This window comes from Canis aureus, chromosome 38 (assembly GCF_053574225.1).
Source record: "Canis aureus isolate CA01 chromosome 38, VMU_Caureus_v.1.0, whole genome shotgun sequence".
Lineage (NCBI taxonomy): Eukaryota > Metazoa > Chordata > Mammalia > Carnivora > Canidae > Canis > Canis aureus.
The window spans coordinates 21,652,464-21,680,051 of NC_135648.1; the positions used below are offsets into that span (position 1 = coordinate 21,652,464).

General features: G+C 53.8%; 1 protein-coding gene across 1 annotated transcript in view; it reads left to right on the forward strand.

Moving 5' to 3' along the window:
* The first annotated feature begins 19,194 nt into the window (after positions 1–19,194).
* Positions 19,195–27,588, forward strand: part of SLC26A9 (solute carrier family 26 member 9) — a 29,006-nt gene continuing 20,612 nt past the window's right edge. Inside the window, exons 1-2 of the mRNA XM_077886596.1 lie at positions 19,195–19,282; positions 27,153–27,295. Coding sequence (XP_077742722.1) covers positions 27,171–27,295 — 125 coding nt within the window. The 5' untranslated portion in view covers positions 19,195–19,282; positions 27,153–27,170. The remainder of the gene's footprint in view (positions 19,283–27,152; positions 27,296–27,588) is intronic.

The window sequence follows — 27,588 nt, forward strand, 5'->3', positions numbered from 1 at the left end:
CCATCCCTCCAGGCTCAGCTTAGACTTTGCCTCATCACTTCCTCCAGGAAGTCATCTTTGCTTCTCAAATTTAGGTGTCCCTCCTCAGTACTCGAACCTGGTAGTATACCTGTCTGCTCAGAGTCTGCTTCCCTGTCCCTCTGACACCCCAGCCTCTGAGCAACCTGGCTGGGGGCAATTCCCAATGGCACCCATGTGTGGCACAACTCCTAGAGCATGACAGAGAAGGTCCCTGCAGATGAATATGGTTGAGTAAATGAATGGTTGAATGAATTCAGCAGGTGTGGGCCATTCCTGGGTCTTGAGTCCTCAGAATTCTGACCAAAGAGATGTTGAGTCATGAAGAGATCTGGGGAAAGAAGAACCAGGAATCTCTCACAGCCTTCTCTGGAGACTCCTGTCTAATGAATATAACTGGGCTTAGAGTCTACCAACCATAGGATGTTGGGCAAGTCTTTGATCCCCACACTCCAAACCTCAGTCCCCTCTTCTGGCAAATGGGAAGAATAATATTGGGAAGATGGAAAGAATGCTCTGGAAATGGCCAAGAAGTTAATGCATGAGCTATTATGTGGGGAGATGTGAAGGAGCCTGGCTCGAGGAAAACGGACCACGTTAGGAGAGGAGATGTAGTTCTTCAGGCAGGGTGCAGAGGCCCCCGCGGGCACCCAGCTGCCACCTTGCCACAGGAGCTGGGTGGAGACCTGGGGTTCCTGCTTCCAGGTCTGAAGGCCAAGTCTGCGAGTCTGTGTCCCCAGGACTGGGAACCCCAGGAGACAACCCTCAAGCCTGAAACTAGACGGCCTGTTTCTTCTGTCCTTGCGCTCTCCTGGTTACTGGAGGCAATAAAGCCTGGGCAGATCGAATCCCATCACTCAGTGTGCAAGTTACTCATTTCTCTCTGCCTCGACTTCTTCTCCTATAAAACAGAAACAGTGGCAGTCCTGCTTCCTAGGGCTGCCAAGAAGCTTAAATGAGATGATTAAAAGATTTAGCAGGGCTGCCGGCACCCAAGTGCTCCACAAGCACAAGCCATAGTGCCAGTCTGTCCCAGGACTGAACCTCGCCTTGGTTTGGGGAAACACACAGATCATCCTCCCATTTTACAAAAGGAGGACCCAGAGAGGTACCGGAACTTACCACAGGTTACCAATGACTCAAGAAGGGGAGTTGGACAGATCCAGGGTGCCCCAGTTTCTACTCTCATTTCCTTGTGGTTTTGAACTTGAATCATTCTCTCATTACTTCATGCGTGCAAGTCCCAGCCACCCTAGCAGGCAGTGACAGAGGTTTCTCCTGTGTCCCTCTTAACCCCTTGGCAGTGCTGGGCTGTAGAAACCCTCAAAAACTAAATAGTGGAAAGGCGGACAAGCAGATGGCAAGGCAGAAGTAGTTCCCTGATTGCTCCAGGCTCCCAGAGAAACCTGAACTGAACTGAGGACGCCAGCACGGAACAGGGCTGCCCGGGTGGTCCAGATATCCAGCAGCGGGGAGCAGCACCCAGATGACGCCATGGGGGCTCGGGAAGCTACCTGGCAGGCCTGGCAAGTCAAGCTGGGGGCACTGGTTCGGAGGCAGGAGCCCAGGGAACAGTCAGAGGCCAGGACAGCCTGGGCTGCTCAGCTGGCCCACAGGCCTTGGAGTCAAATGGAAGGAGGCTCCTGTGGACATGCAGCCCCATGCTTGAAAGCTGGCAGCCAGTCCGACCCTCTAGATGTTTCCCTGAAGAATCATGATGCCAATGGTGGGAGAATGGGTATTTTGGTAGGGAGGAAAGAGACTCCACAGAAGGGCATTTCAGCTTTCTGGGCATCACTTTCCAGACCCACCCAGGATCCCCGCACATCCTCCCCTCTGCTCCGCTCCACTCCCACTTTGGGGATTCATACCATGCCAGTCTTTCTGGGCAGAAACCAGAGCCACCCAGGTGTCTGCCCTGGGCAGACGTAAGGACAAAGCCTTTCCAGGCAGAAGAGACTGTCCACCTGAACTTCAGCTGAAGAAGTCAGGAATCATGCCCATGTCTGTAGTTCTCTTCCCTGTACTGAGCAAGTAGTGGGCACAGAGTGGACATTAAACCATGTCTCAGGGACCCCTGAATGAACCGTACTCAAGAAGCACTAGGCTAGGGACGCCTGGGTGGCTCAGCAGCTGAGCGTCTGTCCTCAGCTCAGGTCATGATCCTGGGGTCCTGGGAAAGAGTCCCGCATTGGGCTCCCTGTGAGGAGCCTGCTTCTCCCTCTGCCTGTGTCTCTGCCTCTCTCTGTGTCTCTCGTGAATAAATAAATAAAATCTTAAATTAAAAAAAAAAAAAGCAACAGGCTAGAAGCTCCCGTAGCCTTGATCCTGGACCCATGTCAGCACCTCACAGGTCCCTTCCTGCCATCTCACTTCGGTCCTTTCTTGTTTAATCTCTGATTGTTAGGTCAAGAGTCTAGTAAATAAGCCTCTCCAAGTTCTTGGATGGTGATAAGGTGCCCCCTCAGCCTTTGCTGGAAGAAGTAATCCCAAAAATATCTTTCATCACTTCCTCAGCTCTCCTCTTGGCCCATCTCCAAGCCCGTCCTCACATTTCCTCTTTGGACTGAAGCTGAGCATTCCTGGCCTGCTCTGCTGGGGAAGAGAGCTCTCCTCTGAAGAAGCCCTGGTGGGGTGGGGTGGGGGTGGGGACTGGGAGGTGAGAGCAATTTTCCACTTCAAGGGCCTCCAGCCAGGGGACTGCCTTCCTGCCTGGGTTTCTGAAACTCTGCTCATTCAACCAGTCTTATCTCACTGCCACCAACCCAGACTCCTTCCTGGCATCCTGGGAGATTAGTCCCTCCAGCAGGGTATGGGTGATGATCTCATGCCGGAGCTCTTGGCTCCTGACCTTCAGTTCCTCAGAACTCTTCGAGGGAGCCTGTCGGAATGCAGATTCCCGAGCCTTATCCTCAAAAACTCCAATCCCAAGGTTCTGGGGTAGGGCCCAACCAGCTTGGTCTCACAAGCTCCCCAGGTGCTGCGGGTCCCAAACGCTGTCCCCAGGCCACCTCTCCAGGAGACTGGAGGATGGGATGGGAGGTGGGCAGCTCCTTCAAGGAAGCAGAGACCTTGCTGCCCACAGCAGACAGGAGGCAGATGAAGAGGTGCAGCAGGGATCTAGCTGGGATCTGGGATCTAGCCACCATGGGAAAGTGAAACCCTCTCCCACCAGCCTGTGACTCAGGGCCCAGAGTAACAAGAAGCTAGAGAGGGAGAAACAGACGAGCCCCAGAGAGGAGAAGAAATGACATGGCCTGGCCAGGCAGCTTCTGTAGCAACAAACATTTCACTGGGTCCCGGGGTGCCAAACAGGCACAGACTGGCTGTCCGATTGATGGGGACATCTGATTGCTGGGTGAGGGGGCAAGGGCAGGGCAATGGCCCACCTCCACCTGGGGTGATTGGTCCCTCAGTGACCTGTAAGGCTGTTCAGTTGTCCCTCTAGTCTGTGCCTCTGTCCTGAGTGTCCCCCAGCCTAAAGACGAACAGAAAACACTCCCCCATTGCCCCTTCACTCCATCCAGCCCTGGGAGCCCTTCAGTGCAGTCCCGCACTCCAACCCCCAGATTGCATGGGGCTCTGTGCAAACCTGCTGCTCCCCAGACACACATCGGCAGCTCCAGGGAGTCCTGGGCAGACTGGTGTTCAGGGCTTGGAGCCAAGAGGCCTGGCCCAGGAACTCCAGCTCTGCCGCTAACAAGCAGTGTGAGTTGGGGCACAGTCCTGGTATTCCTGAGCCCTGGTTTCTTCCTCTGTAAATGGGGCCCAGAGTGCCCTTGAGGATCAGACCATGAGATAAACTGTCCCGAGGAGCTTAGTGTGAAGCACTCACTTAGAATGTTCTCCGTGTTCTTACCATAGGCCTGCCTGGGGAAACAACGAAAGGAGACATCTATTCAGCTTCTCTGATGCTCAAGGAGGTGACTTCTAAATAAAACTGTCCAAGTAGCCACTACTCCTTCTGGGCAGGGGGGTGTAGGGGACTCTCTGGAAAGAGGGTGTTTGATCAATCAAATAAATGCATGCTCTATTGCCTAGACATTGCCCGCTCAGCCTCAGCTGGCCTGGCCTCGTCACTGGCCTCCCTGACACCTTCCCTCTGTAAACCCAAATCCTAAGCAACTCCAAAGCCTGCAGACACCATCCCATACTGAGTTCTCCCATCACTCCCCAAACCAGGTCATCTGTCAGCCTTCTCTCTCCGCAGAGACTCCACCCTCCCCAGGAGCAAACTCTAGGACTTGCCTCTTTAATCCCAACCTCAAATGATCAGGTTCGAAAGAATTCAAATGCCATGAAAGACACATCACACAAACCATCCCCAAGCCCGTCCCTCTCTGGGGACGTGGAAGCTAGTTGAGGACTCTGCAGCATCAGGTGAAGTCACAGTGATCCAGCACAGAAATTCAGGGGGACGGGTGGGTTCTAGTTGGTGGCCCGCCAGTGGCAGTGTTCACTGCTCCTAGTCAGGGGCTTTGGTGAAAAAGAGACCCTCCCTGGCAGTGCTGGCCACTAGCAAAGACCTTTCTGTTCACAGCCAAATGGTAGTTCGAGGAACTGGGATGTTTTGCAATACTTTTTACTTCCCAGAGCATGTTGAATGTTAGAGCTGGAAGGAGACTTAGGGACCATTTCATCCCACATAGCCCTCCTATCTCCACTTTACAGATGAGGAAAGAGGAAGTGACCTGCCCAAAGTCCCCTTGGGAGGAGGGGCAGAGCTGGAGTCCAGAGTTCCTGGCACTCTGCTCTTACTCTGAACCCCACTGGGAGGGACAGGATGAGGGGCTAGGGAATTTACAAAGAGCTCAGCAATCATCTTTCACTGAGTCTTCTCTAACCTGTGAGGCAGGTGTTCTTTGCAGCATTTGACTTTTATTCTTGCGCAAAGGGCGCTCAGAAGGGTTAGGGCACGGGCCTGCAGTCGCACAGCTGGCGTATCTGGAGCTCTGTTCCTGGGAAGCCAATTATGACAAGCTCTGTTAGAGACCTGAGCTCTTTGTGTTTATCTGGGCTTAAGGGTAAAGGGCCCTTTGCCTCCTAGGTGGGAGTAGCAGAGCCATCGTGGTGGGAGATGGCAGGAAACCACATCTCATAAACTCACCCTCACAACACCCTGAGAGGACTGTTCCCAAGATTACACAACTACTGTAAGCTAGTGGCAGCTCCTGAGACCAGGCGACATGGAGATCTTCCGTTCTTGGGTGGTTGCCTCTCTCTGTAACCCTCTACCTTCATATAAGAGTCCCATGGTAGGGCCAGCTGCCATGATCCAGAACTTACTCTTTCCCACTCATTCAACAAACACATATTGAGTGCCCATCATGTGCCAGGCAGTGTGCTAGACACTGAGGATGCCAAAGTGAATAGGACAGCCCGGCAGAGCCAGAGGGGCTGGGGCCCACCCTGGCCCTCATCTCTTGAACACTGACCTACATTCTTTCTTTCTTTCTTTCTTTCTTTCTTTCTTTCTTTCTTTCTTTCTTTCCTTCTTCTTTCTTTCTTTCTTTATTATTATTATTTTTTAACCTGTATTCTAACTGGAGAGACAAACACATTAACAAGGAATTGATTGTTCATCGTGCTAGGTGCCATGATAAGGCTGTGCAGAGGCTCCGGGAGCCCAGGGAGGGGCACCTGGTCCCGGCTGGAGGATGACAGAAGCAGGCTGAGCTCAGAAGAATGTGTAGATGTAAGCCCAGCAAAAGAGAAGCAAGTGCGTTCAAAGAAGCAAAAATAGACAGCATGAGCAAAGGAATGGGGAAACAAGTTAGTTGAGCTCGAATAAACTGCACCTGCTTAGAGAAAAATCTGGAAGGGTGTATGCTCAGCTGCTAAGGCTGGTTATCACAGGAAAATTAGGTTGTGGAGGTTTTGGCTTTCTTACTTGCACATCACTATTTTGTATGAAATCTTTGCAATGAGCAAGAATTACTTTCACAGACAGAAAAAAAGAATACACAAGGAAAGAGTGTTCTCTGTATGATGGAACTTTAAGAAGCATGGTGTTGGGGGAGCATGAAATTGGAGGGGGAATTGCAGGGAGTCCCCGGGGCCTGGAGAAGCGGTAAGTCTGACTCGAGCCCCCTGGCAGTGGCTGGAGTGCTCGTTAATTGGGCCAGTCCTTTCCCTGGGATGCCGCAGGGCAGCCCGGGGGGATGTCCATCAGCTTGAGCTGATGTATTCCAGGGAGCAAGCAGACCCTACGGTGAGACTGGGACCAGGCCAAGAGGAGGTTGCAGGCTCCTAACTGGGGTGTTTCTCTTGAGCCCTGTCTCTGGTCTATCACCTCACTCCCCAGCCTGAACCTGGGCTAGACCAGTGAAGGGCAAAATGCCTGAAGCTCTTTGAAGGTCGTTTATAAAAAAAAAAAAAAAAAAAAATTTTTTTTTTGATCTTATTGACCTTTCAAAGGAATTTTCTACAGATATCACTTTTTTTTTTAACACCCTCAGTATTAGTGGGAGCTTCCCTCTATTTGTCCTTTGCCAGAGAAGGAGGAAGCAACTTGCAAGCTATGATTCAGGTGAATCAATCAAACACACACACATTTACGGTTTCTCCATCCCTTCACCAGGGACTGTAGCAAGTAGTTGTGATTTGAGGGACCTCAACAATGTCCCAATCTAGAAGGACTTCTTCACTGGTGTTCGGAATTTTATTTTAGGGCTAGGCATTTCTCACCCTCTTCCTACAGAATTTTTTCTTCCCCCTCCCCCCACCAGCCCTAACTACAAATGCCCTGGAAAGGAAAGGTTAGGAGGGGTTAGATCTCCATAACTTAATGCAAGTTTGTTGGTGCATATTTTCCTCTGTGGGGATCACGGACCAAGATGGTATTATCCCCAGGTATTACCTGTTCCCCTGCTGAAAGAGCTCCAAGAGGGCAGGAGGCCACCTGGGGACAGGGGGTGGTGGGGAGGGGCCCAGTCCCCTTAACACCCCCTCCAACAACCAACTCCTGAAAAAAGGACCCACTTGGGCTTCCCTTCAGGTCTAACAGGATGGACTTAGAGTGATTTTCTAGGTCCTGTGGACTCCGGACCCATTTCCCATCTCCCACCAACAAGGAAGTATGTGCCTCTCAGCCCAGGGTGTGCTGCGGGGCGAGAGGAGTCAGAGGACCCCCAGCCAAGGGAAATCTTGGTACAACCCTGGAGCCTGCTTCTACTCAGAGATTTGGCAGGGTTTTGGGGGTGGGTGCTCTCCTACTATGAATAAACCTGAACGTAGTATATAGTGGGATGGCTCACTCACATGCACTTTTGAGGAAATACACCATTCTTCAATGACACTTTTGAAACTATTACCATCTAGTCTATTCACTTCCCAAATTTTTGGTTTTTGGGGTTTTCTGGCAGCTGCCTTTGGGTCTTTCAGAAACATGTCATTCCACCCTTCCTCCCAGTTTCTGCCAGCACAGTTTCTGCTCAAACTTTTATATCATCAAAGTTTTAAGCCTTCAGTGCTCTATCTCTGGGTTGATCCTAATCATGACTAAAAATTTATGATATCTTTTTCAAGGAACATGGCACTGCTGGAACCCCCTGAGCACTGCTGGGTTAGGCCTTCGGGCCCCTGTGGGGACATGGTCAGGGCTCCCTGTCCTAGGGAGCCTCCGTGGAAGTCGGAGAGGCACAGGGTTGGGAAGCCTATCGGGGCCCCGTTGGGAGATAAAAGTGGGAACAAGTCAATACCCAGTGGAAGCAATGGTTAGGTGGAAGGCGGCCCAGTTACAGTGTAACCGGCTATCAGTTATCAAGTGTAAATGACCGGTTATCAGATCCTTCTGGTTGGGGGAGAAGACAGGGGGAAAGGGCGAAGAAGGCAGAGGGTAAGTGCACTGAGTGGGAAGAAGATAGGAAACGGGGCCAGGGGTGCCTGAAAGGGCAGTTCACAACAGAGAGGAGGGGGTGCTAAGAAACCTCGAACACCCCACAGATCTCCCTGGGGCCTGAGCCCTGTTTACCTTTAGCTAGTCAAGGACAAACAGAAAGGGTGTGCTGAGGTGTTGACCATGCCCTTGTAAACACAGCTTCCCTGCATTTAATAAAGATTAGATCTGGGGACATGGCTTTTGATGGTTAAAAAAAAAAATTCCTGACTTTGTATAAAGTATACTCTTTCCCAAAAAATGTGGACTTATTATGCTGAGGGAGAGAAACCTTCCCAAGTGTACTTATTGTATAATTTCAATTATACAAATGAACTTAGAGAACAGACAAAACGAATCTGGGCAGAAATATATCAGGACAGTTGTTGGACAGGGGTGGGGTGAGGATTATAGGGAAGGGGCATGAGGAAACTTTCTGGAGTCATCACCAAGTTTTGTGTCTTGATAGGGGTTTGAACTTTATGGCTGTAGGTGTTTGTCAGAACTCATACATGTTGCTCTTGAGATCCATGTATGGTCACCTGTAAAACTTAAATAACTGCAAAGAATATCGAACTCCTATTAATGCTATGATGCTGAAGCATTGGCCGAATGGGTTCTAATGTCGGCACCTTACTTTAAAATGCATCCCCAGGGGCGTCTGGGTGGCTCAGAGGTTGAGCATCTGCCTTTGGCCCAGGGTGTGATCCTGGGGTCCCGGGATCTAGTGCCACATCAGGCTCCCTGCACAGAGCCTGCTTCTCCCTCTGCCTGTGTCTCTGCCTCTCTCTCTCTCTCTCTCTCTGTGAGACTATCATAAATAAATAAAAATTAAAAAAATTAAAAAAATAAATATAAAAAGAATCCAGTCATGAGGGAATCATCCTAGTTCCCAAGGACCTTCTCAGCCCCTCTGCCAAGGCCTAGTTCACTCCACTTTGTGGATTCCAGCTGAGTGGAGAGGCGAGTCACCCTCCTTGACACTCTTCACCAAGTTCCCTCATGCTCTAGTGCCTGAGTTCACATTGGGGGGCAGACCCGATGACCTGATGACCAGCCCAGATGTTGCTGGCCCACTGGACACAGGGAAATGCTGCATCTCACAGACTCCTTACCATCTACCTGTTCTAAGAACTGAAGAATCCTCCTTCCTTGATAACTTTTTGGCCAGTGGGCAAGTAGCCCCTCACTGCTGTACCCCAAGCCCAGAATCCCTCTTTCTCTGCCATGCCCAGGCACAGAAAAAAGTAAGGGATGTAATTCCTCTGCATCTCTGACTTTGCTCTTTTACTGCTTTTCATTCTGCCTGGGCTTGAAGAGGCTCACTAATGGGGACTGCAGTGCCTTATTTAGCCAGCTGCCTCTGGGCAAGTCCAGTTTAAGCGTCTTCCCCAACCCCACCCTCACCACCATGACCAGAGGGACAAGCATTTCGTCCACATTTATAAAGACTACTATACTTTTTTTGGAAGATTTCCCACTGTTCAGTCTCTGATCTAATATTCTCACCCCCAAAATTTCTCTTCTGTGTCTAACTTAAATCCTGCATGCTGCTTTCCTATAGAAGCTCAAGGGTCGTGGTGCCAAGGGTCTGTGGCTCTCAGCATATGGGTGTTCTCATGTCGGGTGCACAGGGCTGTGTTTGTATAATTGGTGGAGCAGCAAAATCAGGGGCACAGAGGTTAAACCAACCTTTCTTCCCCACTGGCTCTTTATCCTGCACTCCACCCAAGCACCAGGTCTGGTTGAGCCACTGAAGGTGAAAGAGCAAGTCTCCTTCCCCCTTTCCCTCCCCCCAAGTCTCCCTAGACTGAGGACTTCTTTCAAATGTTGCTTCTCAGGGGCAGCCTAGTCTGTCCTAGGCGGGCCCATCTGGGGACAGCAGCCCTAGGATGCCTCTTCTTCCCTTAACCCCAACTTCCTCGGACAAGACTGGGCCCACAGACCAATCCACTTTGCAGTCCTGGAGTCAGGGCAGGAATCAGATGAGGAAAGGCATGTGGGAAGAACAACAAACCCTCTGCTTGGTCTGGGAATGACAGGGACCTCCCTCCCATTTGCAGAAGAAGAAACTAAGGCCTGGGTTGGTGAAGGGGCTCACCCAAGTCTACACAATGCCTTCTTTCCAACATCACCTTCAGTGGCCAACGCTTCCTGAGCATAAGTCAAAACACACTGGTTTTTGGCCTGGCAGGGTCTAGAAGGGAGAACATGAGGCTAGAAAGCAGGAACCTTGAGGTCTAGTGCCAGACTGGGCATTTCCTAGCTGTGAATGGGAATGTGAGACCCTCAGTTTCCCCAAGTGTAAGATACGAATGAGTAGCGTCCACATCACAGGATGTGGCCAGCAATTAGAAAACCCATGTGAAAGTATCCCATAAACTATAAGTATTCTGCAAATGCAAGGAGCCATTAAAGCACTATGTTTTCTTCACCTCTGTTAGTAGCACAACTTTCTGCATCACCTGCTTGCTCTTCCCAGGAAGACTATCAAGGACAGCCTAGCAGTTATCATCCCACAGGGTGCTTTCCTGACCCTAAAGCCCCCTAAGCCTTGCCTCGTCTTCTCGAGCAGGAGGGCTGAGCCCTCACCCAGGGAGGCTCACCTTCAATGGGGCATCCATCCCGAAGATTCTGCTGTGAGAGGCACACAGAGCTGGGCACCCAGCTGACGCAGAATGAGGATCGAGTCTGGATGTGTCTGATGAACCAGTGAGTAAGAGGCCCTCCAGACCTCAATTTAAAGGAGAGGAAGAAGCCCTGTGGTCAAGTCTTTGGGACAGAGAAGGAGAACCCAAGAAATGGGTCTCTATTGCCCCTTTGCAAAGCTAAGTCCTGGGAATGGGTCCAGCCCTTAGAGTGCTAGGTGCAGGACTACAAACAGAGGCTGGAGGGGCTGTGTTCTCATCACACTCAGGCCCATGTTGTGTTAAAGATGAAACTCCAACATAGGGCAGACCACCCCAATACCACGGGTAGCAGAGTATAGGACTCTTTCTCTCACGGCAGTCTCAAGGTGAGTTGTCCAGACTGGGGGAGCCCTCAGTTTTCTGAGGTCATTCATGGGCTCCGATCCCTTCCACCTATTGCTTTCCGTCTGCCAGGCCATTGTCATCATGCACAGTGGAAGCTGAGTCGCCAGCTTGGCTAGAGGAAGAAAGAGCATGGCAGAGACAAGGCCAACACTTTAAGGCCGGGTCTGGAAGTGGCTCGCCTCATTCTGCATTCCACCAGTGAGCGCTTGGGCATATGGCCACACCTCATGGTGAGGAGAGCTGGGAAACAGAGTCCAGCTTGCCTCCATGCGCCTCACGGTAATACTGTCCCCGATGGTAGAGAGCTGGCCACCTACCACAGCCCCCCTGGGCTGGGCCAACACAGTGTGACACAGATTGGAGAGAAGCCACCCCCCACACTTCTGTGTGACACATGATGAGGATGCCGGCGACAGTATGCCCAGAGACACTGGGCTCTCAAGGATTGGAGCCTCAAGAGGGAGCCATGTGGAATTCTCCAAGAGGGACCCTCTCTCCATGGCTGCTGGACAATGGGTAGGAAGAATGTGTTCGGAGCAGAAAAACCTTCCCAGTGACCCCCGGAGCTTCCCAAGCCCAACGGGGGAAAGTACAGCCAAGGGGAATGCTCAGGCTGTGAGTCAGAGGGAGGGGGCACACGCCAGCAGGTTGCAGGTAAATCATAAGAAGAGCTCAGCAGCTGATGGGCTGGCCCCCCCTGAAGCCCTCTTTGGAACCCTTGGACCTCCCCAGAGCATGGCTGAAACCACAATAAATGACGGCTCTTCTAATTGGGACGGGACCCAGGGAGGGTGCATTCAGTCGTGGCAGGCACCTGTTAGTATGCAGAGTACATTTTGGTCTAAGAAGGACACAACAGAAGCAAAACACCCAAATCCTCTGCTGCAGGAAGGAAGCTTTTTATAAACCGTTACAGCCAAATCCCTAACAGCACACGGTCGAGCGCCTAGCTTGGTACCACCTGAGAGTACTGCAGGGGTGTAGGTACAATCAGAGCAAACAAGGTGGGCTTCATGGAGGAGGTGTGGCTTGAACTGAAGGACTGGGACAGCTGAGAAAGGAAAGAACATTTCAAGCTGGATGGGGAGAGGGCAGAGGAGGAAGAACAGTGTTGGGGGGACTCTGGAACGTGTGGGTGCTTTTCACATTTTACCTTGTTGGGTCTGTCCTGTGTCACTCTGAGGTGGGTGCTGTTATTATCCACGTTTTGCAGATGAGGAGAGTGAGAGCTCAGAAAAGTTCAGAAACTTGCCCATGAACCCACAGCTGGTCCCTGGGGAGTCTGAGCCAACCCCCTGTCGCTCTGGGGGATGAGTCTGCTCTGAGCCCCCTGGCCCGGGACCAGCAGCGGCGTCACAAGTCCCAGGCCAGCTTGCCGTGGCCCTTGGCCAAGGGCCCTGATGGTCACACCCCAGACCGGTGAGCCCCTGCTGCTCCTGAGCTCCCTGCTCAGTGGAACAGTCTGAGTCCTGCCCACAGGCCTGGCGCCCTGCCCGCCCCCTGAAGATGTCTTCAGTGGGAATCACAGCCAACGAATGTACCAGCAGGACGAGACAAGCTAAATGCTCAAGAGGCTCCTGGGGAACAATGCAGCTCTGTGAGCAGCCCGGGCTGGAGCACAGCCCTGGAGGGCTGACAGGAACTGGCCCCAGCCAACCCAAGGCGTCCCCAGGACTCCCAGAACCTACTCACACTGTGGCCTGTTCCCTGCACTCTGGGAGAGGGGGCGCAGTTAGGAAACGCACTTCTCGGACCTCGGCCCCCAGAGCCACCCGGCCAGCCCCTTGGCCTGCTGTGCTGGGAAACCCAGAAAAGTGGCCCCAGCTGAAGTCCCAGCAGGCCACCCCCCAACTCCCTCCTGGACCCTCACACTGGGGCCACCTGCTCAGGGAATTCCACGCACATCCTATATGCCCTGACCCCTAGGCGGACAGTCGGGCTCAGCCTAAGGAACTCTGAGCGTGTCCCAGGCTGCAGCCCTGGCTCCATCCCAGTCCCCACCAGAGTGGACAAGCCCCTGCTGGGGGCTGAAAATCTATCCCTGACCGTGTTCCCACCTCTGCCTTAGAGGGGAAGGAAGGAGAGGGAGGAAGCAGGGTGCTAAGGGCCCTGGCCTTGGAAGGTTAAAAAACAACAAAAAAACAGCAATAGGAGGTTTATTTGGGGGAGGAGACTGGAGCTCCAAAACCTGGGCAGAGGTGACGCTCTGATGGTTTTGCTCTACCGTGGCAGATTGGGAGAAGAGCCTTCCCGAATCCATTCTGCCAATGGGCTGCATCCTCAGAGGCTGAGGGCAAGACCTGGGAGCAGAGCTCAATACTCCTGGTTCCCTGGTTCCCCGAGACGAGGGTGCAAAGGGGCATTCACTGTGCAGAGTGACGAAGTGTGTCCACTGGCTGGGGTGTGGCTGAAGCCGTGGGGTATCAGAGCTGATGGAGAGAAACACGGGTCGTGCAAGTACACAGTCGTGGGGGGGGCGGTGCTCAATGAAATGGACCTTGCCTCGTGAAAGCACTTCATTTCTGCAGGATGACCCCTTCTACAGATGGACAAACTGAGCCTCCGAGAGGTTCATACGTGGCCCAAGGTCACATGAGTAGCAAACCCAGCATCAGGATTTCACCGTGACGTCTTCGTCCTTCTCAATGTGTCTCGATGCCTCCCAAGGGCATGCGATATAGTCCCTGACACAGAGCTATGAGGGACACCCGCCCAGCAAGACCTAGAACACCCCCTCTTCTGCCAGCAGCGGGGTTCAGAGAGCACAGCTGTGACCCTCGGGGAAGAGAAGCCAGTGTGCTCAGGGTTATTTGGGAGGAAGAGTGGAATGCACTGGGCTGGGTGGTGGGGGACAGGTCCCTTCCCTTCTTAACTCTTCCCTGGAGAATGTCAACTAGGAAAGGGGACATGGGAAGGCTTCGTGTTCTTACGACTCTCCCAAGGTCACAAAGCAACACCTTCGGACCCAGTTCTCTCGCTGCCCAAGCTAGGCCCCAGAGGTAGACGCTTAGCAATGCCATGCTGCTCCAGCTCCCTCAGTGCTCCCTGAACTGGGGGGCCTTGGCCCTCTGCGCCCACCCTTAGAGGCAGCCCCTACCCGCAGGCTAATGTGTGCCTGGCTGAAGGCACCAAAGCAGAATTACAGCCAGGCGCTGTGAGTCACCGTGGACAGCTGGAACTCACCCCCTCCCCACCTTCAGCCCTCTTCTCCCTACGCTCAGGGTTCAGGGCGGCGCGAACTGCCTCCAACACCCTCGCGCAGCTGCCACTTTCTGGTTCTGAGCAGAACCTTTCCCTCTGTCTGGAAGCTGCAGGACTGGCCCACCCAGGAACCGCATCCCCTGGGCTCTCTGGCCCCAACACGCAGCCCTGCTTCCCCCAAGCCCCTCCTGTAACACCTGCGCCTCCCAAACTCCAACCTTAACCAAACTGACCAGCACTCAGTGAGCAGGATAAGAACCTCAGAAGAATAGCACGTCCCTGGGTAACAAGTGAGTGACCCTGAGCACGGGGACTGGGAGGGGGTCCCCAAGTAATCCCCACTCCCTCCGCGGGCAGAGAGCCTGGTTTGTGCCTCAGGGCCAGGCCGGGGTCCTGGGGTGAGCACCGACCTCAGCTCTGCCACTGCCTCTCTGGGTGACCTTGGGCAGGTCCCTCCCCCATCTGGGGCCTCGAGCTTCTCATCTGTGACACAGGGAGATGACTCAGATGAACCCTAAGGCCTGTTCTCTCCTCCCCATTCTATGGGTCTATGATATTGCCTTTCTTCTGACCTCAGATGCCTGGGGGTCTTGGCAACTGCAATCGCACTCTCCCCAGAGAGCCCATACCCTCCACACTCCAGAGCCCCCAGCTAGGTTCCTCCGGACATACTGTCCCCCAGCTGCCACTAGATGTACCCTGAGAAGCCCTCTGTCTGCTCCCTTCAGACTCTTGACCTCCCAAGGCCTGGCTCTCCTGGGTCCCATGTCCCCAGCCCGCAGCACAGGACTAGGCACGGGGGCAGGAGCTCAGGTTCCCTGGGCTGAGAGACCAGACACAGACTGGCTTCACCCCACTCACCCTACTTCGCCATCTCCTAACCAGCCTGAGATGCTCACAGCTGGGGTCCTAAGCCCCTGGCTTCCCTGGGGGGAGACGTGAGAAGTAGCTTTCCGTTGGGGTTTCTCCGCAGCCTGACCAGTTCCCATGCACTCATGAAACTGGCCAAGTCAGACCTCGCCACTGCAGGGCAGGGTGGTAAAGACTTTTCTATCCCCGGCCTTGAGGTGTTTGCTTAAGTCACTGCCCAAAACACGATCCTGCCCACATCTTTGGCACGGGTCCCGCACAGAGCACACATGCATGAAGCCAGCAGGTGCAGCTAAGGCCAGAGGCCCAGGGATGGACAGAGGTAGCAGAATTAGCCTCTTTCTTGAGGGTTAGCCTCAGTGTGCTCATCGGAAAACTTAACTAGACCAGCTCAAAAGCAAGGTGTGCCAAGAGGGTAATTTGTGAATACTTTGGCTTTATCTGTATAACTCAGTAAATCTCCAAAACCTGTTTGGTGTGAGTGTGTGCGTGCATGCATGTGTTGAGAGGTGCTGAACAATAGGGGGTTGGAGGGGGATGACCAAGTTCTGGGTCAGAAGGAAACACAGGCATGGGCCTATAGCAGAGAACCTTTTTTTTTAAGATTTGATTTATTTATGAGAGATGGGGGGGGGGCGGGTAGAGACATAAGCAGAGAGAGAAGCAGGCTCCCTGAGGGGAGCCTGATGTGGCATTCGATCCCAGGACCCCGGGATCACGACCTAAGCCAAAGGCAGACGCTCAACCATTGAGCCACCCAGGTGTTCCTATAGCAGAGACCTTGAATGGGTTCAGAAGTCAGAGGGCTTGGAGACAAGCTGGAAACCTCTTCTAAAAGCAGTGCTTCCGGGGGCAGCCCCCATCCTACCTCCTCATGGAAGTAGCCACCCTGGGTTTAGAGCTCAGGTGTCCAGGCTCCAGCCACCGCAGGCCCTCTGTGCCCCCTCCCACCTCCTCCAGCAAAAGACGTCCGCCCCGACCTCTTTTCCTCCTCCCTTCAAGGGCTGAGCCTGGTGCCTCTGCCCTGCTCTCCCATAGCACTCCATGTTCTCCTCGTCTCCTTGTCTTCCCCCCAACAGTGAGACATTTTCAGGGAAGAGATTGTGTCTTCCTTATCTCAGTATTCCCAGAACAGGATCTGGGCACTGGATAAGGGTCATAAGTGAATGAATGAATGAATGAATGAATGAATGAATGAATGAATGAATATATGAACTAGCACAGCTTTCAATCCTAGAGGTGGAGGTAAAGGAGCTTGCTAGCCAAGGACAATTTATTCTGCTCCAGAGAAAAGTATAGGGTAGATGCTCACCTACTTTTACTGTGAAAACGATGATTCAACAAACCTCAAGACTGAGCTGCTTTGGGAGCAAAATGGTAGGTGTTTTTTTGCTCCTCTCTCTGTTTCTGAGTCTGTCTCTTTGTCTCTGTACCTGTGCTGCTGCCATCTGCCTGTCTCTGCATGCCTTTGTTCTCTCCCCACCAGCCCTAACTCTGTCCCATGGTTCAACTCTACCCAAGATACCCCTACCATGCCCTTCTGAGCCATCGGGGCTGCTCCCCCTCCTGCCCTCTGGTCTTCTGACCTCTAGTCTGGCTTCTGCCTTCCTGGATCTCCACCCACGACCAGTCCCCAGATTCTGAGGCCTCTAGCCAGCTCTCTTGGTGACTTTGTAGAAACCTCTGGGTTCATCTATCCTTCCTGTCCTAATTATGCATGATCTCCCTACCCTAAATCATGCTAAAACAGCAGGAGAAGTGTTGGAGAGGAAAGCCAACAAGTTCTCAGCCCCAGAACCTGGCCCCAGAGGCACCAGCCATCTTTATCCACGTTACATTCAGAGATGGACCTGAAAGGGAGACTGAATGTGTCTAAAAGGTGAGGTCTTACATAAGGTTATTCCTAGCTTTGCAGGTTCAAACATAAAAGTGATATAGTGGACTCAGTATAAGATTTGAAACTATAATATCCAGGTTTGATTCCTTCTCTTCCTTCTAGATCTTTGTGACCTAATGGCAAGTTATTTCACTTGAGTCATTATTTCACTTAGATTCCTCATTTGAAAAATGAGAGCAACATGCCTACATTACATGAGAATTAAACCAGATCACCTGTGTGAAAGCCGAGTGTTACAATGGAAAGTCAATCAGACTCAGGGGAGACTGACTCACATTAACAAAACTCACACTAGACCAGCTGATAGACCAGAACGAGCAGGGATCATTTAAAAGAAACAAATGTACCTGCAGGCTGCCCCAGAAGCTCCAGTCAGTTGGGCAATGCATGCTCTGCTCTGAAGGAACCAAATTATAACCAGGAGTTGCCCTGTCGGGCATGGTATCCCAGGAAGGGGACTTAGTTGTTTAATCTTGATAGCCACTGTCACTCACCCTGGCTATAGGAAGAGCCTGATGACTCACTGTTTTCTAGGAATTGCCTGCCCAAAATTTAGAACACGTCAAGCTACTCATGCCACTGGACAATGCTGGAGGTGCACGGACAAATCCCTGCCCTCTGGCTCCATGACCAAGTCTTTCACTTATTCTGTAAATCTACTCTGACCTCTTAGTGCAGGCACTGGGCGAGGGGGTAGGGATACCAAAGTGAACAAAACAGGCACTGCCTCGCCCTTCTTATAGAGTTCCAAATCTTTGGAGAAACACTGATGGTTGAGTGCATAATTACCATCCGTTGTGATCAGTGTATTGCTACCACGGTGAAGCAAAGGGAATCACGGGAACCCAGCAGTCACCAATGGGGGGCCCAGGAAAGGCTTCTGGAGGAAGCGTCCACACACACATCCTGCCTTCTGCCGGTGGTGGGGCATGTGCCCTGCCGGGTGCTAGGGTGGCTTGCGTTCTAGCTCCCTGCAGCCCTGTTCAGGCCCCCGGCGACACCCTGACAACTCCCTGCAGCCTCTGGTGTCTCTCTAGTCCCCACAGGCAATGCATCTATAAAGCCTCTTTTGGGTTGGGCTTGCACACGATTCATGCTTTGCTTCATTCAACAAATACTCATCGGTCCCTATTATGTGCTGAAACGAGCTCATTTTGCCTTTCCAGGGGCTGACTTTCACCCTGACTTCCAGGGAGGCCTTACTGAAGCTGCTGTACTGGCTCCAGCCCACCTGAGACCTCTTGTTTTCTTCTGGGGGGATGAGAGGACAATCCAGGACCAGAGCTGCCCCGGCTGTCCCAAGGAAAGGAGCTCTTAGCCTCAGGTGGGGACTCTCCCTCCCAGGAGATACGGGAAGAAATCCCCCCAACCCTCCTATCTACCCTCTCTGAGGCTCTCCCACAGTGCTCGTGGGCAGGGGATGGGCAGGCAGCTCTAGTCCAGAAGGCAGGCGGCAGCCTGAGCGGAGCCATGACCAGGCAGACATTAATTCCTGGAAGGGACAGAGGCCTATGATATGGACACACACCAGCCTCCCAGTCACCTTACGTGTAATTGTGGTCAATCTTGTTTCTTGAGCTCCTTTACCTGATCCCAAACCCCGATGCTCCCCTGCACTCCCCCTGGGAAGTTAGGAGGGTGAGGAATACTTGCCGCCGTGGCATGGGCGGATGCAGAGCAAGGTGCAGAGCTTACGGGTAGCTTCAGGTTGGAGACAGAACTGGGAACCAGGTCTCCTCTGCAGCCCCAAACGTCCCAAGGGCCCTCAGGGCCTCCCAGCCAGGGCTCGATCCCTCACTCAGGGGTGCTCCGAGGTCCGCTGTCCCCCCCAACACACGCCCAGCTCTCCATTCTTCAAAGCAAGCGGCCCCAGGACCTCACCCTTCGGGTGGCCTCAATGGGTTCCATTGTCCAAGAGGCTCTTTGGCTTGACCCCAGCCCTACAAGCAGCAGGACAGCAAGCTCTGAGAGGGGTCTCCCTTGTCCCCTCCTCAGCTCGGCTGGCTGCCTTGGGGGAGCCTGTGGGGCAGGGGCCCGCTCAATGTGACCTATTGTCTTCAGGGTGGATTTAGGAAGTGCCAAGCTCCCATCAAACAGTTCTGCTCCTCAGGTAAAACAAAAAAAGGGCTGTTCATTTAGGAACTTTTTCCCCTTATCTCCTTTTCCTATCTCCCCAGGCTTAGCTATGGTGTAGTGTTCAGAACCACTTCCCCTCAGAGCCAATCAGAAGCCGGGGCTCACCCCGTGGCCCTGAGGTAAAGTTATTTATAAACGCCTCCCTGGATTATTTGAGCAGAGCCCTTTTGCACACCTCGGAACACCTTTCGGCTACCTGCTCCCCAGACACACCTGCAGCCCTGCCCAGCCGGCTCCGCTCACCCACTGGTAAGCCCCACCCGGCCCACCCCACTGGGCTGGGGGTCACCCCTTGAAGAGGGTGGGCACTGGGGACACTCAGAGGAGGGGTGACAGGGGCCAACCGGTCACGGGGGTGGGCAGCTTACCAACCTGAGCCCAAGTGGGAAAGGTGCCGTGGCCCTAAGGCTGAGGGCAGCCCCCACCCTCCACCTCTGAGGAGCCCACTGGGTCCTTGCTTTCATGGAAGGATCTGGACTCCAAGGCGAGAGGCTGGGCGCAGCTTGTGGGATGGAAGCTCCAGTGGAGGAGGTCTCCCAGACCCCCAGACAGTGAGGGGCAACAGCTAGCTCCTTTGCAAGGGCTGCTTTCCTTGGAAAGGAAAGGACAGAAAAACTGGACGTTCCTCGGGCACCAGCCTTTGAAGCTGCTGGCTGCACCTCTGCCCCCTGTTCAAGTCTTGGAAGCAAAAGGCTTTTCATGCTTTCTCATGCTGGATCATCAGCCTGCTCTGTGTGGCTGTCTCCCCCTCCTTGAGCCCCCCAGATGCTCTCTTTCACCTGTTCACCTCCCCACCAGCCCAGGGCACCCGCTTGGAATCCCATGTGTCCACATTAACCCTGAGAGGTTGACGGAAGTAGAAGGAAGCGAGGGCACAGCTCCATCAGTCTGGGGTACAGGACCCGGGGGACCTGGTCCCCCAGGCGAATGCTTCAACAAAGAGGGTTGGGTCAGGACAGTGGTTTGGGCCGGCTCCACCAGCCCCAGCTTCCTAACTTCTCATCCTGAGGCTGAGGGGTCCCAAGTCACCCTGAGACAGTACCCCCATTCCTCAAAATCAGCCGGTGAGGTCCCCAGCCTAGGTCAAACAAATCTTTTCCCTTTCTTTTTTTAAAAATAATTTTATTTATTTATTTGACAGAAAGAGAGAGAGAGAGCACGAGCAGGGGGACAGGCAGAGGGAGAGGGAGAAGAAGTTTCCCTGCTCAGCAGGGACTCGACCCCAGGACCCTGGGATCATAACCTGAGTGGAAGACAGATGCTTAGCCAACTAAGCCACCCAGGTGCCCCATCTTTTCTCTTTCTAGCATAAACTCCGTGCTTATACTTGGCCCCATTGGATCTGAGCCACCAGGAGAAAAAGCCACCTTAAGAGTGAGCCCCTTTGTGGTGGCAGAGTGCCCCAGGCAGGGCCCACTAGGAGAGGGCCAACCCCCCGTGCCCCAGATGGCTCCACTCACTTAGACAACTGTCTCCGGAGCCTCACAGCCTCCTACCCCCTCCACACACACACACACACACACACACACACACACACCCCTCCAGAGGCCCACAGTCCTCCTCGGGCAGCATGGAGACCAACACACACTCCTTCTCCGTCACCACGATGGCCTTCCCGGGCCCTTCCCAGGCCTGGACGACGGTCCTAAATGCTCATCTGTGTAAACCCCTGGGGGCAGAAATAGACTCTTTTTATCTTTTAATGTCCAGAGTCTTCCCAGAGATCGGTACACAGCAGGCGCTTAGAGAGTGTGTATTGAACTGAACCAAACAACCAGCGTCTGATGCCCGCGGGCCCCCGTGGGAAGGAGGCCAGTCGAGCGCCGACCAATCTCTGGATTCCTTGAGCCGGACCAGCAGGGTCCTTCACTAGTCTCCTGGTCCACTTGCCCGCTTCCAAGGAACACTAACCCCAGTCTCCTTGCAGACGTCGCAGAGTCTATTTTAAGTGACTGTTTCAGGGATCCCGTGACCTTGGTCAGGTCTCCCTGCTGGAAAGTGCTTTTCAAAGCCTGACTTCAATCCTTTTTGCTGGAGCTTATTTCCTCTGCCCTGTCCCCATCCCCGTCCCCAGCAGGGAGAGCAGAGAAGGAGGGGAGAGAAGAGGAGGGGGGTTTAGGGGTGGCGGCAGCAAATCTCTCCCCTGCAAGGGCAGCAGTCCTGGACTAGCCAGAGAGCAGGAGGGCAACTCAGAGATACCCCATTGTCCCCGTCACGTGGCTGATGAGGACCTAAATGCCGGGGTGTCAGGGAGGTGAGAAATGTGCCCAAGAAACATGGGGCCATGGGAATGAAGGGGTATTAGTAAAACGCCTTGGAGACCTCTAGCCTGCGTACCCTCACTCCTCGGCCAGGGCCGCGTCCCAGCTGAGAGCCAACCCTTCCAGCCCCTCCCCAGCCCCCACCCCAGCCCCTTTCCGGGGCTCCCACCCTGGCTGAGGCGGGAAGGAGCCAGCAGCCTGAGCAGAGGGGAACCCTCCAAGTGACCTTTCCTTCTCCCAGAACACAGCGACCGCCCAGGTGGGGACAAGTGATAAGAACGCCAGGGTGAGCTGGCCACGCGGGGCTGCTCCCGTGCCTGGCACATGTGCCCGTCAGAGAACCACCGCCACTCCCTCCCCCACCACACGCGCACACGCACACGCACACGCACACGCACACAGCCTGGTTCCCCGTGACAGGATGGCCTCCCTGCTCCCTAGATGTTCTCCCCTCATCTAAAGAGATGCTCTGCTCTTCTTCTCGCCAGTTCTGGGAGTTTCTGGAGGGACCAGGGCATGAAGAGGGGAAGGGTGCACTGGGTGGGCGTGCAGGGCCAGGAGGGGGAGAAAGGGCAAGAGAGGCAGTGCCGTGCCCCAGGCTGCAGGGAAAGGAAGGGAATCCTCCAGAGTAATCAAAGTAATAAGAATAATAACACGGTCAGAATCTGCTGCATGCTCCCCACGGCCAGGCATCGTTCCAAGCCTTTCTATGCATTAAGTCGGGCACCATGCCCAAGCCCATCTCTGCCCACAGTTTTCTGCTGATGTAGACAGACCTAGCCAGAAATTCGCCAGGGAGGAGATACCTGTGGGCTTTCTTTTGTATGAATTCACCGCCGGGGTGGGGGTGGGAATTAGGATCTTGATGAGGGCCCCCCCCCCCCGGAGGAACCAGGGGGAGGTCTGTTCAGCCCATACCCCCCCAGACAGAGTCTCTTTCCCCTTTGTTCCCCACCAGCTCCTTAGCTCCTGAATCCCCCTTGCCCCAGATGTGACCCCATTTCCCTGCCAAGCCTTGGAAATTGTCCACACACCCACCTCTCCTACCCTCTGCACGCTCTTTCCTTCTGGCCCTCTATTTCCCTTAAGCCCCAGAGCCACACACACCCTCACCAGGTCTCTCCAGTAAATCGGGACCGCCCCTCCTTCCCTCCACAGAGGGGAGGTGGCAGGGCACCCTTTTGTTCCTCAATATTGTCACATGGCACCTGCTATTTATCCCTGATCCGGTGGGGGATGGGAGGCGGAGGGGGCTGACACTGTTTGATGAGAGGCAGGGCTCCTTGATACACACCTTTGGCAATAGAGCACTCGACTTTTTTTCAGCGATGCTGACATCACTCAGCAGGGCTGTGTGTGTTTAACTAGGGATCAAATCTTCACGTCCCCTACACCTCTCCCTTTCTTGCTCCCTCTTTCACCTTCCCACCCAGAACCTAGCATTGTAAGAGCCCTCTCCGGGGGTCCCTGGGAGCCCTTAACCCTCTGAGAACCCCAGAGTCTTCTAGAAGAGGTGATGCCTCCTGCCACCTGGCCTCTCCCATCCCCCTCTCCTCCTCAGCCTACGCAACTGGCCCAGGATGAAGTAACCCCCCTCCTAAGCCCCACCCCACCTCAACCCTATTCTTGGAATTAGGAAGTGTGACCAGGGCACCTCCTCACCAGAAGCTGGGGCAGCTCCCATGGCTGCAGGTTTGCCGCTCTGTCTGTCATTGTCCTGGGAAAGCCAAGGCCAGAAGAGGAGTCAGAGCCACTGCAGAGATCTAGAGAGGAGATGCAGCACCCAGAAGTCCTGTCTCATCAGTTGGGGCAGAAGGTCACCAGGGTGATCCAAAAGATCACCAGAGAGCAAGAGCAAGATGATCCCTAGAAGGTCTGGGACCCAACAGGAGCATTTAAAGTGGAGTCAAAGGCCCCGTTCGAATCCCCATACCACCTCTCTCTAAGACTCAGTTTCCTTATCCACAAAATGAGAGGATTAGACCAGCCCAGTATGTGAGTTCCCTCCTACACAAAACTTCCTGAGTCTAGCTGGCTGCTGGATTCACCTTCTTTTGTGTAGTCCAAGTGCAGGATTGGGAAAGTTCTTAGAGTCTTCTCTCCTTCAACACCCTATTTCTAGAATGAAACGGGCAGGGCATATGGGATTGGATAGATTTTGCATTCCAGGAAAGCAAGGGAGCCTTTTCTCCTCAGTTAGTCTGTGTAAGCAGGAACTTCCCTAGCACCTGGTCCCCATCTGTAGGAAGCCTGCCACCAGGCAGAAAGAGTCCTGAGTCATCCCCCCTCCCAGAAGGATTTCCACCACCACCACCCCCTTGCCTCCCTCCCTTCCCTGGAAGTGACATCCGGGAATAACCAAAGCCACCACTGGTGTGCAGGCTGGAGAGGCCCAAATAAAGGGAGGTCAGAGGAGAAAAAGAGATCCTAGGTCAGGGTGGTCAGGAAAGGCTTCATAGTAGAGGGAGAGGAGGAGGAGGAGGAGGAGGAGGAGGAGGAGGAGGATGGGAAGGAGGAGGAAGAGGGCAAGACAAAGAGGAAGGGAGAGGAGGGAAGGAGGAGGAACTTAAGCCGGTCTTATGGATGGGCAGGTCTAGGAAGGCAGAATGAGTCAGGGCATCGCAGGTAAGGGAGGAAAGTGGAGAGAGCCCAGGGGTAACACTGCGCCCAGCCTGTCTGGCGGTGCTGGATGGTGCCAGGGGCCCCAGCCAATGATTTTCCCAAGTTTACCCAAACAGGGCCCGATGGTGAAAGGACACACATGCCGAAATAAGGGGTTGGGGTTCGATCCTCCTGGAAATGAGGAGGCTGAAGGTTTCTGGTCAGGGGGTGTAGGCTGGAGACAGCATATCAACCAGAAGACTAATGCAATAGTCCAGGTGTGAGATAAGAGCTGAGGGGGTGAGGGACAGGAGGGACACTGGAAAGAAATAGCAATGAGACTTGATGAACAGCTGAAGGTGGAGGCCAGGGTGGGGAGAGAAAGGGCAGGGACAAATGTGGGGGTGGGTGGCCTGGGTGATGGAGAGGAAGATCCCACTGAGGAAATGGGGAGATGAGGGGGAGTCAGGTTAGCAGGCTTCTGTGGAACCAGACATTTACCCCGTCCCCACAGACACACAATTAGAAACTTAGAGTCTTTGAAAGCAGCCTGGGAACAGGATTTCAGGGGCCATCTGCCACCTGCCAGGGCACAGAAGCAAGATTTCCATCGCCCCATCTTCCAAGGGGCTCTTCCAAGGGGCTCCCTTTTCAGGCTCAGCTTCCCTGGAACATCTTGGCTATTCCTTTGCAGGTATTCTGTTCGGTAGCCAGGGACAGATCCCTTCCTCCAAACCACAAATCTTTCTCTGAAGCTAGGCCAGAGCTCTGGTCCCTCTGGATTGTCATGCTCCCCACTTGTTGCTCCCAAAGGGCCATCCAGGGAAGCCACCTGGAAAGCTAGACCCTTGTAGCCCCTGGAGAGGGTGGGGAGGAGAAGAAAACGCAAGGGCACCCACCTCACAAGAGGATGAAGGGCTACAAGCCTCTGAATAGCCTCTCCTAAGAGGAAGGAAGCACCCACCCATCTTAATAATAGTAATCATCACCGTTACCATTTACTGGGTGCCTGGGGAGCCCAGCCACTTCACACATACACATAGTCTAGTTTCATCCTCATGGCAACCATCCAGGACTGTCACTATCCCCATTCACAGATGAAGAAACTGAAATCTTTTTTTTTTTTTTTTTAAGATTTTATTCATTTATTCATGGGAGACACACAGAGAGGCAGAGACACAGGCAGAGGGAGAAGCAGGCTCCCTGTGGGGAGCCCGATGCAGGACTCGATCCCAGGATCCCGGGATCACACCCTGAGCCAAAGGCAGATGCTTAACCACTGAGCCACCTCGGCGCCCCCCAAGAAACTGAAATCTTTGAACCCAGGTCACTCTGGGTCTAAAGCGTGTGCTGGTTTTCCTTACGCCGCTCTGTCTCTCACTTCTCCCACTGAAATGGCTCCCATGCCATTGCTCTTACTCACTTCTGCCCGTGTCTTCTCTGAAACACCATTTATCGATTCATTCCGCAAGCGCTTGTTGAGTATGTACTAAGCACCAGGCAAGGGGCTGGGCGCAGGCACTGAGGGCAGGTTCATCCCCCCACTCAGTTGGATATCACACAGGGGGTTAGCTAGGCATCCAGCCGTTGCTTATAGGTTCTTCTTCTTCTTTTTTTTTGTAAGATCTTATTTATTCATTTATTTATTTATTTATTTATTTATTTATTTATTTATTTGAGAAAGAGAGAGAGGGTGCAGGCACAAGCAAGGAGGAAGGGCAGAGGGAGAGGGAGAAGCAGGCTCCCCGAGAGCTGGGAGCTCCACATGGGGCTTCATCTCAGGACCCCAGGATCCTGACCTGAGCTGAAGGCAGATGCTTAACCAAGTGAGCCCCCCAGTTGTCCCTGCTTACAGGTTCTGAGGGACCTTGGGTTCCCGCGACCAAATGAATGGAATGCACCAGCCCAACCTTCATCAGCTTGGGTACCATCTTACTGATAATAGCAACTCACACTTGCCTCACTTTTTGTACATTTTCAATGTCCCTTTCTTGCTCATAACTCCTCTGATGCTCACAACAACCCTGTGGGATAGATACGTTATTCCCATTTTACTGACGAGGAATCTGAGACTCAGACAGGTGATGCTGTCGTTCCGTCTCACCAGTCAAGCCAGGACTGGCAGCCAGGCTTCTGGTCCCTTAGTGAATGTACTTTCCATCTCCCTGCCATGTTCTCTTCCACAAAAGGCATCGACCAGCCTGCTTCCCCCTGATCACCCCTAACACCCAAGTTCTCCCACAGGAAGCCAAGGGACATCCCTAGCCCCCTGAGTGGTTTCTCACTTCCTACCCCATCTCAAATCTCTTGCCAGACTGGCCATAGCCGCCCCACACTCCTCACCTGAGTCCTTCAAACTCACCCCACCTCTTCCCTCTCCTAGCGTTCCCCAAGGTCCTCCTTGGGGGTCCTCCCAGCTGCCAGGGGCAGGGGATAGGGGGAGGGGCTGGTAGCTTAGGAGGGAGGGGGAATGGTTTTCCCAGGGAGCTCCTCTGGGCCTCAGGGGACCTGGCGCTCACTCAGCTCTGCCCTGCTCAGCTCCTGGAACATCAGCGAGGTTGCGCAAAGAGCAAGGAGGAGAGAAACGCCAGTACACAAGGGTGGGGGAAAGGTTAGGCACAGGAAGCCGTGGGAGAGCCAGCCGGTGCAGACCATCCTCATTTCCCCAAATGCACCATTATCCCCCTGGGAAAACTTGTTGGTGAAGTCCTAGGTGGCTCTTTCAACAGGGGTCCTCCTGAGGTCACCTCAGCCATCCCCCTGCCTCCGGGCAGACAGTTTTCTCTATTCCTTCCAAGCTGGCTGGCTGAATGGTATGAGCCTTCCTGCCAGGGAAACCGAGGTCTGGGGAGGGCGAGCGGCTTGTGGGGGCAACAGGGGCCAGGGCAGAGGGGCAGGGGACAGAACCAACGTGCTGATCCCCAGCTGTGACTCCAGCCCTTGCACTCCCACCTCCTTTTTGCCTGGTGTTCGGCGGGGGTGACAGTGATGTCACAGGTATGGCGTGTCAGCCACGTGCTGGGCGCCAAGCAAAACAGCCAGGGCAAGTGTGTGCATCATCAGAGCCTGGGAAGGAAGGCCACCAGAAGAAGTGAGTCTGGTGGAAAGACCTGCAAGCGGGAAGGGAGGCACCTTGCTGGGTGGGGGCGGGGAAGACCAGAATAAAACCCTGCTGTGGCCAGAGCTAGAGAGAGAAGGCCCGAGCTGGCGCTGGCGAGAGATGCCCCTCATCTTCCCCTCCTCTGCCTCTCCCAAAGCTTGTCAATGCCCCAGACATGAGCCAGCCCAGGCCCCGCTACGTGGTAGACAGAGCTGCATACTCTCTCACCCTCTTTGATGATGAGTTTGAGAAGAAGGAGCGGACGTACCCACTGGGAGAGAAACTTCGCAATGCCTTCAGGTAACATGGCCCAGAGCCCAGACATCTCTTTCCTCTGCTTCCCACCAAAATCCTTTCTGCACCAGGGTATGGTTCCTGTACTAGTACCACTAAGGCAGGGCTGGGGGAAGCCCTGGGGAGGGGAGGCTCAGAACCCCCTGACTTTAAGATCCTACAACCTCTCCTGCACTGACAAGTACCCCATGGAGTGTGGGGAGAGGCAGCAGGGACCAGCCACAGCTTCACAAGAGTTGTAGGGCATCCCCAATCCCCTGCAGGAGGTCTTGCCATAGTCTCGGTCCACTCAAGTCTCT